Genomic DNA, 15,337 nt, shown 5'->3' with positions numbered 1-15,337 from the left:
CAGAGGAGAGGCACGCAGGAGGTCAAGGCTGGACCCTGGAGGCAGGAATGAGACAGAGGCCACAGAGGCCAGCTGCTTCCTGGCTTCGTTCTCATGACTTGCACAGCTGCTTTCTTAAATTATCCAGGACCAAGGTTGGCACCACCTACAATGGGCTGGGCTCTTCCACACCGAAGGGTAATAAAAAAATACAACCGGCTGGCTTGCTCACAGGCCTATTTTGCCAGAGAACATTTTCAATTGAGGTTCCTCTTCGCAAATGTCTCCAGCTTGTGTCAAATTGCCAAAACCCTAGCCAGGAAAGTCGACTCCTTGTCAACTTGACACACTCTACAGCAAATTTTCCTTTCTTGTTTGTCCCCAACATGGAAAGCAAATATTAATATCACATTATAAAGCACTTAAACTTAAAAGTCCCACAGTCTTTAAAGTTTAAAAATGCTTAAAGTTCAGTCTCTTTAAAATATACAGCATCACTCTAAAATGGCAAAGTTTCTCTAAAATATCAAAAGTCTCATATTTGTGTGTTTCTATCCAATCACAATAAATGAAAGCCTTTCTTATTCCAAGAGGGGATGATCAGAGTACAGTCACTGTCAAATCAGAGCAAAACAAAAGTCCTACAGAACAAAGCTCAGTGGCAGACTTCTGGCACTCACCCATGATCCTCTGGTCTCCAAAGGGCTTACCCCTGTCCCCACAGTAGGCTCTGACTGGCTTTACTCCATACCTGTTACTGTCCTTGGTAACACCCCACGGTATTGGCATCTACTACATGGTCTCCTCTGTAACTGGTCTGTACCAAGCCAAAAGTTCCCTGCATAAACCCTTTAATCCTGGGACGTCTACTGCAAATGAGGCTGCACTTCCACCAGTGTCCTCTCCTGACCTCTCACTGTACCCAAGCTCAGCTTGTCTTTATGACCTCTTCATGCTTTCAAAACCACTGCCACCTGAGAGACTCTTACGTATTACCAAGTTCAGCTGCCAGAATCAGGTATAACCTTAGCCCACTCTGGACCACAGTTTCTATGTGATGACTCTGAGGAAACACTTGGCAGATTTCACCTCAATGATCCTAGCCTCTTCTTAATCACAGTTAATCCTTCAGTCCCAGCTAACTAGAACCATGGATTTTTAATTCAAAACACTGGATGGCTCCAACAGAGTCTATAAAAGGGCCCCGCCAACTTCACAAGCCACTATCATCTGTATTAATCTCAGTATTATTTTGTGAGGTCACATAATAGCTCATTATGCTCTGAACACTCAATGGCTTTGCTAGCCTAAAGTTCCAAAGTCTTTACACTTTAAACCAATCTCAAGTCTATCACAGAAATATCCCATGAACCCGATATCAATTTTTTGTATTAATTAGGCTTCTATTGCTATGACGAAACACCATGATCAAGAGTAATGTGTGTGTTGGGGGCATGGGGCTTATTTTGGTTCACAACACCAGATCATGATACATCACTGGAGAAGTCAGGACAGAAACTCAAGGCAGTAACTTGGAGGCAGGAACTGCAGCAGAGTCCATGAGGAAGTACTGCTTACTGGCTGGCTCCACCTGACTCGCTCCATTTGTTTTGTTTGTTTTTTAATACACTCCAAGACCACTTGCTGAGGAGTACCACCCCAAAGAGCAGGCTGGGCCCCCCATATCAATTGTAAAAGAAGAAAATGACCCACAGGCTTGCCTATAGGTTGAGTTCCCCCTCTCAGATGACCCTAGCTTGTGTCCAGTAGACAAAAATCTAGCCAGCACGATTCTCATCAGTAATTTACAAACAGATAGGAAGAAGTGGTACATAAGCCCCGTGGAACATTATGTAGCAATAAAACAACAGAATTCTGCCATTTGAAATAACATAGGCCAGGAAAGCATTGTCCTAGTAAGAAGGCACAAGCTAACAAGGACTGTATGTTCTCACTAGCATGTGGAAACTAAAACATTAAGCTTAAAGAAGTAGGGAATAGGATAGTTTTTCTCTGCACCTATACACGAGGGTTTCTAGGAGGGAAGAATGGGGAAAGGATGGACAATGGACTGCCAGGTAAGTATGGGTAAGAAGGATCGCTTTCATGTTCTACAGTTATCATGAACTATGGTTTGTAGTGGATACCTGTTCTATCTATGACTTTGAAGCATCACCTCTAGAGATGTAGCAGGTAACTGTCCCACCTACCTATGATATTGAAGTACCTACTTTGGGCTACCCTTAAGACCTGAGATGCTCATAAGCGGCTCTCCTCGCTCCCTTGTAGGATTTGGATGCTGGGACAGTCTCAGGTAGAAGAACAGCATGGGACTGTGCCTAACCATTCCAGGACCCTGTGACAATTCCTCTGCTCTGTGTGAGTTTTCCTTTCTTAATAAATCCATTTGCCCTTTTAGCAGACTCTGTGGATTTCTTGCATTACCTGGTGCCCAATGTGGGGCATAAACCCACAACCCAGAGATTAAGATTCTTATGCTCTACTGACTGGTTGATAACAATTGATGAACATTTAAAAATGCTTAGCAGAGAAGACTTTAACTGTCCTCCAAACAAAACACTGTTGAATGTCTGAAGTGGTGGATGTGTCAATTTCTAGGATCTAGTCATTGTGTAATATATACACGTATTGAAATGCCTGTGTGTCCTGTGTATAGGCCTAGAGACTACATGCCAATTCAAATATGGTTTAAGCATTTATATTTATTTGTAAGTTTTTCATAATAAATTTTATAAAATTTAAAAAAGCATTTTCACATTTTTTTCCCTCATGCCAGATTGGAGATATCAGTCAGGAATTATATTCCCATTTTACAAAGATAAAACTGAAACCAAAAGTCCTTTTAAATCTCAACCTCTAAAATTCACTCCCAGTGGAGCAGCCTTAACTTATAATTTCAGAAAGAAAGTGAACATGTTTTCTTTATAATATTATGTCGCTCTATACAGGGCTCAAAGCAATAGAAAAAGACATGGCAGAACAAGTTAAAATGTATTGTCCTCATGTGGACACTAGGAAATAGATCTCTTCCCATGTTGAAATTATTGCACTTCAGAAGAAAATCAAATTTTTAAAATATTTATGAGTAGAAAAGAACATCTTAGAACGTTTTATGTTAGAGAACTATATATTAAATGTAGAATTGGCAGTGGTATAGTTTTGGTAGTTCAATTATGAATAATGAGGGGAGACTCTCCTTTAATATGTGAATTTGAATGAGTAAACTTGAAAGACATATTAAAATGGAAAGGCATAGAAATGATACTTGCATGTTATCTCATTTGAAGGGGCTATTTCCAAGCTTCCAGAGGTGCTCAGTGCTCGTAGCACAGATTGAATTCTGCTTTTCATGGATCTTCTATTGCTACGTTTACTAGATCGAAATTTCATGACAGCATCTGCGATGACACTGTTCCCTTCATTCCTGTAAGTCATAAGAAATAGACACTTTTGATACTTCTCTACTATTTATGTGCTGTTCTTGATTAAACTACCCTAAAAGAATTCATTTGGGAATATATTTGCATAACAGTGCACACTTGATGCTATCTCACAATGCTGTCTCCCAAATTTGGTTTTAACACAGCTCTTTGTAATCACCATACAATATAGCATTTTGAAATAACAATGCTATCACCATACGACTTTTCATAAACTATGTAAGTTTCTTAATACACTGTGTCTAGAAATTTTACTGTTTTAAATGTTTTTTTGTGAAGATTATATGCATAAATTGATAGAGAACTTTTGGAAAGAATGCATGCAATCACTAAGTGCACTATAATAAACATTAGTTGTTATTAAACTTTACCAAGTTGAGAAAAATATTTATTGTATTAAACAAACTTAAAAATTGATGAGCTTCCAAATTTATGTGAGTTAAAACATCAATTTTCTGTTACATAGACCCATTCATCTGACCATAACAACAAATTTATAGTCATATATTAGGATTTTATTTCTGTTTTTGTTGACCAGAAAGACTCATTTCTCACAATTAACTTGACATCAAAACCTAGATAAATTCTATTTTCTTCATATCAGTAACGTTAGGTCCAAAGTGGGCTTCCAAAATGGCAGTGCTGATGACAATGTCCTAAACAGATGGTCTTTGGCTGGGTAAACAGAAGGACTGTTATTGGATAAACAGAATGCTAAATTCAGCATTCCTAAGGAATTTTGTAAGGTATGTTTCTGTTTGCCATGAAAACCACTGCCTCCTTTATCCACCCCAAAGGTCAACCATTTTGGGCAGAGGCATCTAGTTCTCAAACAACTTAGACCATCTCAAAGACTCCACTGACTACCATATCAAATTGGATTGCTTTCCTGAGAAGTTGATGTTCTCTGTTCCCCAGATAGCAGTTTATCTTATCCTAACAAAATTTTCTTTCTACCCATGGAGTGATCCAGTTGGGTGGTTTCATTGCACCCTCAATTACAAATAATTAACATCATAAGCCATTTCCGCCATCTGGTGTTGGCTTGTGTACTATCTAGTTTTATGTCAATTTGTCACAAGCTATAGTCATCTGAGAGAAGGGAATCTCGATTAAGAAAAGCTTCCAGGGGATTTAGCTCAGTGGTAGAACACTTTGCAGCATTTGCCTAGCAAGCGCAAGGCCCTGGGTTAGATCCTCAGCTGCCAAAAAAAAAAAAAAAAAAAAAAAAAAAAAAAATGCTTCCAGGGGGCTGGAGAGATGGCTAAGTAGTTAAGAGAACGGGCTGCTCTTTTAGAGGACCCAGGTTCAATTCCCAGCACCCACAAGACTGCTCACAATTGTATGTAACTCCAATTCCAGGGAATCTGACACCCTCACACAGACATACATATAGGCAAAACACCTATGCACATTAAATAAATAAACAAACAAACAAAGAAATCTTTTAAAAAGACCTATAAAAAGGAAAAAGTAAAAGAAAATGTTTCCATAAGATTAGGCTGTAGGCAAGTCTGTAGGATATTTTGTAAATTAGCGATTGATTGATATGGGAGGGACCCCAGGCCACTGTGTGTGATAACATCCCTGGCTGGGAGTCCTGGGTTCTATAAGAAAGCAGGCTGAGCAAGCCTTGAGGAGCAAGCCAGTAAGCAGCATCCCTCCATGATCTCTGCATCAGCTTCTGCCTCCAGGTTTGTTCTCAGTTTGAGTTCTTTTTCTGACTTCCCTCAGTGATATAGAAGTATAAGCCAAATAACTCCTTTCATACCCAGGTTGCTTTTGGTGATGGCGTTTCATCACAACAAGAGTAACCCTAATTAGGACTGTGGGCTTCTTTTTGGGGAAAGCCAGTAGGCAAATGTGACTTGAGGTCTGTCATACACGTCTTGGTTTCATCCTGTCCATCTTGATTGCCAGTTCAAATGGCAGACTTACCGTCTGCATCAGGAACTAATTTTCCCAAAATATTCTAGGTACTGAAAAATCACTACTGTCTTAGAATTTTATATCCACACTAGACCAAAGTTCAGGTCTCTAGAATCCATGTGAAAGCCAAGAGGATGTGGTGGCCTATCTACAGTCCCAGTTCCTGGGAAGCAGAGATAAGGAACCGAGATGCCAAGATGACTGAACAGGTCAGCTTGAAAGGCAAGCTTCAAGTCCAGAAAGATATCCTCAGTGTAAATGGTGGACAATGGTCAAAGAGGGCATCCGGTGATACCCTTGGGCCTTTGTATACACACTCACATGTGTACCTGTACACATGCACGCATGTGTGCCTACACTCATACATACCTATACACCACATTCATACATCTGTAAAAGGAAATAAAGTGTAGCTAGAACACTGCTAGTCATAATTTATTATCACAGTGATAACTTATTATTATCACAGATAATAATAAAACAAGAATACCAAATTCCTATATCATTTGGAAGAAAGATAGGGAATTATGCTAGTTCTTATTTATATTTTATTGCTATTCAGTAAAATAGAATAACTAGAATAGAAAGCCCCTAATAACATAAATAGTATGCTATTTTTGCTTAAAACAATATTTATGTTTGATATGTTCAGTGGGGCAAGACTAGTAAGGAGACTCATTTGGAGACAAAGTCTAGGAAAGAGAAGGACAATTACATTACATTAGAAGTTATGGATCTGGGAGGTATTTCAGTAATCTAACTGTGAGAATTAGGGAACAGGGTATGTGGGTTTGTGAGAGAGTCAAGAATTAAAATGACTCCAAGATTTCTTTCATAAGCAACTAGTTGATGGCGATGCCAAACACTGGGATGGGCAATGCTCATAGACTAATACGCTCGACTGAGGAGGCTAGACAGGTACAGATATCTATATATTAATTTTAAGTTATCTAAAAAAATTGGTTACGTTTATTCATATCTGGGGATTAAAGATCACCATGTCAGAGATGCAAGTTCAAGAATAATCCACAGTGACCATGAAGCTACTGAAAGGTGAGAATGTGAACTGAGATATGTGACTCACAGTGCACACTCATGCTCAACATGTGAAGACCATACTAGAGCTAGCAAAGGAAATAGAGAGGATATTAAGATAGGTAATAGGAAAATCATGGCTGTGAAGAGACCTAAGAGGCCGGGAATGATATTTCAAGGGCAAGCCAACAATGCCAATGGTGCTCAAGGTGCAAGAGCAGAACTAAAGTCATTTTTTTAGATTTTGTGATTTGGATGCTGTTAATGAAAAAGGCAAGAACACCTTGTGTTTGGGAGTGTGGCCAGAAGCCAGACTAGAGTGGATTGATGACAAGTGGGAAGTTAATGAAAGGAACACAAATGGGATGGCTTTTCCCATCTGTTCCTCGAGGGTTGACTTGAAACTTTGAGCATTACAAGCTAGTACAGACACAACAAAGCACCCAAAGGGATGCACATTGAACAGACAGAAGCGTGTTTTGTATTCTTCCATAGTTTCTCCTTCTGCCTCTAATTCCTCATCAAAACTCAATTTAACTATAATTCTGCCTATTTTGTGATGTTAATTAGTACTTGAGAAAGCATTCATGCACCCTTTTGGCATAATAAAGAATTTTCACATTGTCATGTGAAGGGTTGAGCAATGTGGGCATTTAGGACATTTCTGGGAACATTGCTCAGTGTGACTGTTTTCCTTGGAAGAGCCTCTTTTATCATGTCTCATGAAGTACAGATTCCCAAAGCCTGTATGCTATGACTCATGTGATTAGTCCACTACAGACTCGTCATGGGTTTTGCTACAATATCATCCTTTTATTATGACATTCCGGGCAAATGAAGACAAATATTTACTTCTGGTGGTGGCATGGTGTGCTGATCTTGGATGAACACATCCCAAGTATTGTGCAACCTGAGGAGGCACTGTTTACAGACACTTCTTTATGATGTCCAGTGGATTTACATGGCCCTGTTACTGTCCCCTCACACCAGCTTTTCTTGTATCTTTTCTTCCTTCTCCCATTAAGAATGCAGTGATATGGTTGTTTATATCAATAGCAAAATAATACAGCGTTTTACTTTGTCTTTTAGCTGGCCCGTTTTCTTACTATCTTTATTTTCATCTTATTATAATAATTATATGAACATGCCATTTAATATCCATAGTGCAAACAGAAGTCAAACATACTAAGTTGCATCTTGGCAAATGCAGTTTTTGATATATTTTCACTTACCTCAGTTTGACAACATGTGTTCTGATAAACTCACGTTTTAAATTTGATTCTCGGAATGCATCAGTAATCTGTGGAAAGACAATGGGAAAATAATCTCACTGTAATTGTCATCTCTCCTTTCTATTTTAATGACTCTGTAACATGGGGCTTATATGATGAGAAGCTGAAATCTAGCAGATGAGGTTTGATTGGTTTTGTTACAGTATAGGACCAATATAGGCAGATAGTATAACTTTCTGATGTGGTTCCTATTTCACAGCTATTAATCAGAAATGATCTGGATAGGGCATTCCCTCAATACAAGTCACTCTAACTACATCAAATGTTTTACTCCATGAAACATTATGATATATGATTTGCTATTTGTGAATGAGGTAGTTGAGGTAGAATCAAGTCAACATTAGGGAAATCCTTTCATATAACTGGATAAATATGTGTGTGGTCCCCAATGACTGTGCTTCAAATGGATGAAATTAGATTAAGGCTAGTTAGTGATTAATTAGATGATTAAGGCCAATTAGTGTTGAAAATCTGAAGGGAGGGTGAAAAGAAGCAAAGAAGAGTGTTTTCCCTGTTATTTTTTGATTCTTGCCTAATCTACAGTCATTACTTATAGCATTTGCTGATAATTTCTTGACCTAACAAGCCTAGCTGTTTCCTAGTAGAGGTAGTAGTCTTGGGTATAATGTTCAGTTTCACAGTTAACAAGGCATACTGTGTCAGAGTTCTCCTGTGGTACAAGGTCAGATGGTTTTATAATAAAGAGTGGATTGCTTTCACTTATATGATGCGGTTGCACCCCAGTGTATGTCAACATGAGAAATCAGAAATGGGGAATTAGGCAGCATGCTGGACATCATATTTATTTAGGATGTGAAGTCAACTTTTCTTCAGCTGATAAAGTTTATATGATTTCTATAATACTATAATTTTAAAATATTAATTCCCATTAACAGATTAATAGCAGAGCCATTGATATGGAAAACAATTTTGTTTTTCCCCATACAGACCTTAAATTTTCTTAAAAATAGTGAAACTTTGGCCTTATTAAAATAATTTTTATTTTCTTTTTAAAAATAAGGAAATACAGAAACTTTAAAGAAAAAAGACATAAATCGCTAAATTATATAGTGTAATATGAGCTATTTCTATCATTTATTGGTCTATATTTCAGTTATTTATGTAAAAAGACATGAGGATGTAGTGTATGAAAGAAGAATAAAGAAAGAGGAAAAAAAAAGCATACTCTAGCATTCTTGCCAGTCACATTTATGGTTTTTTAAAGACTAGTGTGAGTTATATGTCATTTAAGTAAATGCCAAAAATTAAAACATAAGTGATCAGCATCACACATGTTAGTAGAGTAGGTCATACAAAAGCATTACAAATAGAATGAAAGGGTAGCTGTTCCCTTTTTGCCTTTTGGAGGGAAACACTATAGCAGCTCTGTGTGTTCTATAAATACCTTTCCTAGTCTGTTGATGGCCGTTGCAGTGCGTCTTGTTATTGTCAGGTGAATAGTGGAGAGGGTGTTTTGTGGTCTTCTTTACTATTCGTTATCATATTTTGTCACTTTCTTGAAATTCAAAGATTTAGGGAGTTAGATCTGGGGGAGAGGGGGTAAAAGGGAAGTGGGAGGAGTGGAGGGGGGAAACAGGTTGTGAGGTACTGATTTGTGTCTCTAATTTACATACTATATACTAAGGAATATATAAACATTTGTTATGAAAGCCTGGTGTGGTGGCTTGCATCCTTTAATCCTGTACTCAGAGGCAGAGACAGAGGAAGGCAGGTCTCTGTGAGTTCGAGGACAGTGTTGTCTACATAGTGAGTTTCAGGCCAGCCAGAGTTTTGTGGTGAGAACTGTCTCATTAAAACAAACAACAACACACATACAACAAACAAACAAACAAACGAACAGAAAAACATTAAGCCCACTTTAGAAACAGCTAAGCATGGTGACCCATGCCTTTAATCCCAGAAACCCAACCTTTAATCCCAGGGAATGGGGGCAGAAAAAGAAAGGTATATAAGGTGTGAGGACCAGGAACTAGTAAAGTAAAGCATTTAGTTAGTTAAGCATTTGGCTGGATAAGCATTCAGGCTTTGGAGCATCACAGTTAAGCTGAGATTCATGTGGAGGAGGACTCAGAAGCTTCCAGCCTGAGGAAACAGGATCACCTGAGGAACTAGCAAGGTGAGAGAGCCGTGGCTTGTTCTGCTTCTCTGATCTTCCAGCATTCACCCCAATAACTGGCTCCAGGTTTGATCTTATTAATAAGAACTCTTTAAGATTCATGCTACAAAGTTTAAGAAACTCCACTGTGTTCCATGGTCATAGGAACCCATGGATATTGAGAGTTTAACAGAGAGGACCTGACAGATAGAGAGTGAAGCTCTTCAGGGATAATCACTGCTTGCTTTCATTTTAAATTCTGCTCAAACTTCTATAATTGGATCCCAATGAAGTTTGCCTCTAAGTTGTGTGACAAGTTGTTTGTTCAGTTCTGCAGCAATGATAGTGCTTATTGAAGATCAACTTCTGTCTCCTGAGTGTGCTATGTAGACAAAGTGTCAGTACCACTTTGAAACTAGTTAAAAATGTGACTTGGGGGGTGGGAGGGGCCACAAAGATTTATTGAGTCAGAAGTTGAGTCAGGGGCCCAGAAATCTGAGGTTTAGCAAGACTATCAGATGACTGTGTTATATGTTAAAGTTTCACAAGCTTTGGATTAATTTATATATTTAGGTCTTTTAAAAAAAGGTGAGGGTAAGTGAGCAACCTTAGGCTGGTCAACTCTAATCCTGGACTGAAAGCTAAAAGCTAGTCAAGCTCTCTGTTGGTGCATGAGTGCCAGGGGTCTGCTTGTCAGGACAGGGCAAGTAAACAGAGACATCTTCATGCATGAGGTGAGCTCGCTTTGAATACTTCCATTCAAACTATTAGACTTATCATCACACCAACTTGGTATCTAAACTATCTTATTCTTTGTATAGTGAGCATATCCTCTCTCTCTCTCTCTCTCTCTCTCTCTCTCTCTCTCTCTCTCTCACACACACACACACACACACACACACACACACACACACACTCTGATTTTTCAAGATAAGGTTTCTCGGTGTAACAGCCCTGGCTGTTCTAGAACTCACTCTGTAGACCAGGCTGGCTGTGAACTCACAGAGATCCGCCTGCCTCTGCCTCTCAAGTTCTGGGATTAAAGGCGTGCGCCACCACTGCCCGGCTGTGAAAGTATCTTTTAGCACCTACTACTTTATGTGCTTACTCAAATAATGAAAGAAAAAACAAAGAGTGAAAGGAATACAGAAGGGTAGTCTTAATACTCAACCACACAAACAACAGACTTCCAGTCTTGAAGTCATAATCAAATAAAATCCATAGTTATTTATGGCCTTCCTATTTTATTACAATTATGACAGGAGAAAATGTGAACAAGAACCGGCAAATTCAATCACTTTAGAGAAAGCCCAGAAACACATTTCTCACTTCTCAAGGGAAGAAAAGATACAGAATATTCAGCAACATTATTATATGAAAATATTATGATCACATTAGACTTTTTTACTGTTTTCATTTTATGCAGCAATAAAAAACAAAGGCAAGTATTAACCTACCATAGACTCAATTCTTTCGCTCAAATGCCTGTATTCCTGTGTAGCTGGTGAATTTAAAGCCTCGGTGTATTCAACATTTAGGATTTGAAAGCTGCTATGGTAAAAGTAAGTTCTTTTGTCTGGAGAAGAAAGGAAGGTGTGATTACATTAGTGCTACTAAGTAGATTGATTTTTATTTTGTACAGCATTATGAGAAGTTATACAATTAAAATAGCATTCCTTAAAAGAAAGAAAAATTCAATACACAGCATAAATGTAGTGAGATTATTTGAGTTTTCAAAAGAAAATGGACAATGCTAAGATTGTTAAGGTAAAAGAAGTGGGACTAGCATTAATTGGTTCCTTCAAAGTTACACAAAAGTACTATGATTTTATTAGTGGCACGTCTAAATACTATTTTTGATTTACTCACTCAGTAAACATTAATCAATATCTAAGGTATGTGATTGTTCATTGGTTAAAAAACAATTTAAGTAATGGAATACTTTAAACTTTTCAAATATTCTTTTTAAAAATTATTTTGTGTGTGTGGTATATATGTGTCTGAGCTTGTGTGTGTGTGTGTGTGTGTGTGTATGTGAATGCTAAATATCTTCTTTAATTATTCTCCACCTTAATTTTTTAAGGCAGGGTCTCTTACTGAACCTGGAATTCATCATTCCAGCTAGACTGTTGGCTGGCAAACCCAGGATCTGCCTGTCTGTGGCCATCCAGTTACATATACATGAATCATGCCTGAGTTCACATGTGTGTTTCGGCAGCTGGCACTTTGTACACTGAATACCCTCCACATCCCCTCAGACAATAGTTTTTTGTAGAAGAATTAGTGATTTGACAATTTTCCTGGAATAAGAGAGATATTCTCACACATGTCTAGTCTGGCTGTCTATTGTGAGTTATTTTCACCAAAAGGGTCTTTTGGAATAAATATTCAGTGTGAAGAGGTCAAGAATCCTTAAAATACACATATGTAACTAAGAAAGTTATGAATATGGACACAAATTAGCAGCCCCTCTTGGGGAAAATCCCTACTTTCTTCTGATCATTCATACACACAACTCATAGAGAAATAACTATTGTAAGAAAGAGCTAACAACTCTAGTGCCAAACTAATTGGTTTAAATGGGAGTGGGGTAAGTCATTTCTATTCCATAAGTGATCACTAGCGTATGACTTGAATACAATTACCTGGGTACCTCTTCTTCATATATATGTGACACTGTGAGGTCATCACTTTTGACATTCATTAATTTAATATGAAGCTCAATGATATTTCTTTTTCTTCCATCTATAATTTATTTGAAGGTTGACTTCATGTAATTTGATAGTAAGATGTTGAGAAAAACTCAATTTAGTTATAACCTTTACATTTGATCAGCTGAAATGATTATTTCTCATTACCAATAATGTTATTTTCAACTATTTTTGCCTTTTTATAAAAAGACATACCATAATTTGTTTTTTTCCTTTTCTGTTCATATTCATACATATCTACTCATACAGCATACATGAGGGTTAACATAATTATTCCTAAAATAGACTCAAAGTGTATTTTAAGGGACAAATTATATTTTATTTAATATGTTTTGTGTATTAAAACTTCTGAAGTAATATTAACCATATATTATTTATATTATTATATAATTACCATACATATGATTCATTTTGTGTATTAAAAATTCTGAAATAGTATTTACCAGAATTTTAGAGAAATCTGTATAGATATAAATCTTTTTTGTCCATGCTGAGTCTACTAATGATATAATATAAACTATTTTAAAGGTTAGCTAATACTAAAATCATATATCTTATTTAAAATTTGGTGTTACACCTTTCTATTTCTCAGCAACAGGCAAAGTAATCTGTGGCTATATAGAGAATAGGCCATCCTGGATTGTATGAAACACTCCTGATCTAGCTACTTCAAAGATTGCTTTTAGGAGACAGCATGAGTTAGCAAACACTCAGGCACCTCTGAGTTTTGTGAGGTGAGACTCAAGGTTGTTTGCAAGATTTTACTTTCATGATTTTATCAGGTTATTAATTGAAAAAGGCAATTGTGGTGTTAACACAAACAGCTGTTAAATGTTAGCAGGAAAGAAGTAGTAAGTGATTTTATTTTTCAGTTAAGAATGGTTCTCGTCTGTCTAACAATGTCTGTTATATTAAAAGATAGGCTTTATTTGAGGGTGCCTTCCTTCCCCACGGATGGGGCAGAAGCGGGAAGTGGGGACCTTGCCCTGCCTGTGGTAAGATGGAAATAGCTTTCCCAGAGACGCTTCAGTCTTACTGCTCAGGCTTATTCCAGAATAAGGGGAGATACAAAGGCTGGGAACAGTGGCTAGACATCCCCTGATTTGCATTAAAAACAGCTGGCTCCCATGATAAGGTTGGGTACATGACAGCAGAGTCCTATAGCAAAGCTCCTGACATGATGTCTGACTAACATATGGGCAGCAGGGGAAAGCTTCTGCAGGGAACTGTGTCAAGGGTCACACTAGACAGAAGACAGATATCTGGGCCTAGAGATAGTCTCCAAATAAGGTCATAGAGAGCAGGAAATCCTCCACCAGGGAGGGTATGGGGTGGGGGTGGGGGTGGGGAGAGAGGGAATCCTCAGTGTTGCTGAGCCTAGGAGAGCTCCCAGGCCATAGCAGACTGCAACCTCTGACCAGCAGGGCCTTCCAACATTTATTTATTGGTTACTTTGGAGTTTTTGAGGGAGTGTTTTATACAATCCAGGATGGCCTTGTATTCTCTATACAGCCCCAGATTACTTGGGACTCCTGGTTCTCCTGTTTCCACTGGTCAAGTACTGGGATACTTTGTATATTTTAAAAAGCCAAAGCATTACTGCCCTCCACCCTAAAAATAAATAAATAAATAAATAAACAAACAAACAAACAAACAAATAAATAAAATCCAAATAAAAAAACAAATTAAGGGGTTGGGGATTCAGCTCAGTGGTAGAGTGCTTGCCTAGCCAGCACAAGGCCCTGGGTTCAGTTCTCAGCTCCGAATAAACAAACAAAACAAAACAAAAAACAAATTAAAATGCTCATTGAGAAGCAATACAGATATATATGAATATATACTTAGCGAAGAATTCTGAACAACACTACCTCATGTTCAGAAATAGATAATAGCCATAAGGGGAAAGACTACATTTTTCATTTGAGAATATACTTAATTATTTAGTCTGAAAGGTACTTACCAAAAGCTAAAAAGTGAATGAGTAGACCTACAGTCATAGCCAGGAGCAGGACTGTTGCTATGACAAGGAAGGCGACTACAAACGGACTGAAGAATCTTGACTGTGGTATCACTGATCTGGGCCTGAGAACAGGAATCAAAGAATGTCTCTCAGTTCGCTTGGAGATGCATACTTTCAGCATTCATGGCTGTCTTTATGAGTCTCTTAGCTTGTCCATGAATCTCATCATAGAAGCACAGTCCTAAGAATCAACCTGAACCCCACCAGGGTGTTCTTAATATTTTTCCTTTTGGAGTTTTCGTTTGTTGGTTTGTTTGTTGTTTGTTGCACAAAACTGTTGACTTTTTGAAGTAGTTTGGTGGCATAATAAGAATGTCTGACCTATGGTGTAGAATCACTTTATAGTTTTCTACCAGTCAGTATACTTTGGGATTTTTATTTGTTTGTGTTTTTGAGAGAGGGTTTTACTGTGTATCTCGGGCTGGTTTGTAGACCTGTGTAGACCAAGCTGGCCTGAACTCTTCAAAACCCATCTACCACTGCTTCCTGAATGCTGGCACTAAGCATATGCCATACAACTGCCCAGCCCACAACTGGAACACTCTTAAGATTAATCACTAAAGATCTGTCACACTGCAAGGCCTTCCAGACTCCCAGACTTGGTACTATCACATCAATCCATCTCAACTAGGGGCCATGACAAAGGGTGTGCTGAGGAGAGACAACATCGAGTGTGAAGGATGAAAGAGGAGAAAGGTGGGGTGGGGTGGGGTGGGGAAGGGGATTAGAACAATAGCTTCCTTCAAGATGTTACTTCACATTGTTACAGATGATGACTCGGACAAGGAAAGCAG

The 15,337-nt window shown here is 38.1% G+C and overlaps 1 protein-coding gene across 1 annotated transcript in view; it reads right to left on the bottom strand.

The window, feature by feature from the left end:
- Tmprss11d (transmembrane serine protease 11D) overlaps positions 1–14,664 on the bottom strand; it is a 29,801-nt gene extending 15,137 nt beyond the window's left edge. The window contains exons 1-4 of the mRNA XM_036200376.1: positions 14,484–14,664; positions 11,270–11,388; positions 7,637–7,704; positions 3,270–3,424 (exon numbers count right to left, since the gene is read on the bottom strand). Coding sequence (XP_036056269.1) covers positions 3,270–3,424; positions 7,637–7,704; positions 11,270–11,388; positions 14,484–14,664 — 523 coding nt within the window. The remainder of the gene's footprint in view (positions 1–3,269; positions 3,425–7,636; positions 7,705–11,269; positions 11,389–14,483) is intronic.
- Between the last annotated feature and the right edge of the window lie 673 nt (positions 14,665–15,337).

The sequence above is a fragment of the Onychomys torridus genome, chromosome 10, assembly GCF_903995425.1.
Source record: "Onychomys torridus chromosome 10, mOncTor1.1, whole genome shotgun sequence".
NCBI classification, from domain to species: Eukaryota; Metazoa; Chordata; class Mammalia; order Rodentia; family Cricetidae; genus Onychomys; species Onychomys torridus.
Note: the sequence above shows the minus strand (reverse complement) of the source record. Positions and strands in the feature narration are given on the sequence as shown.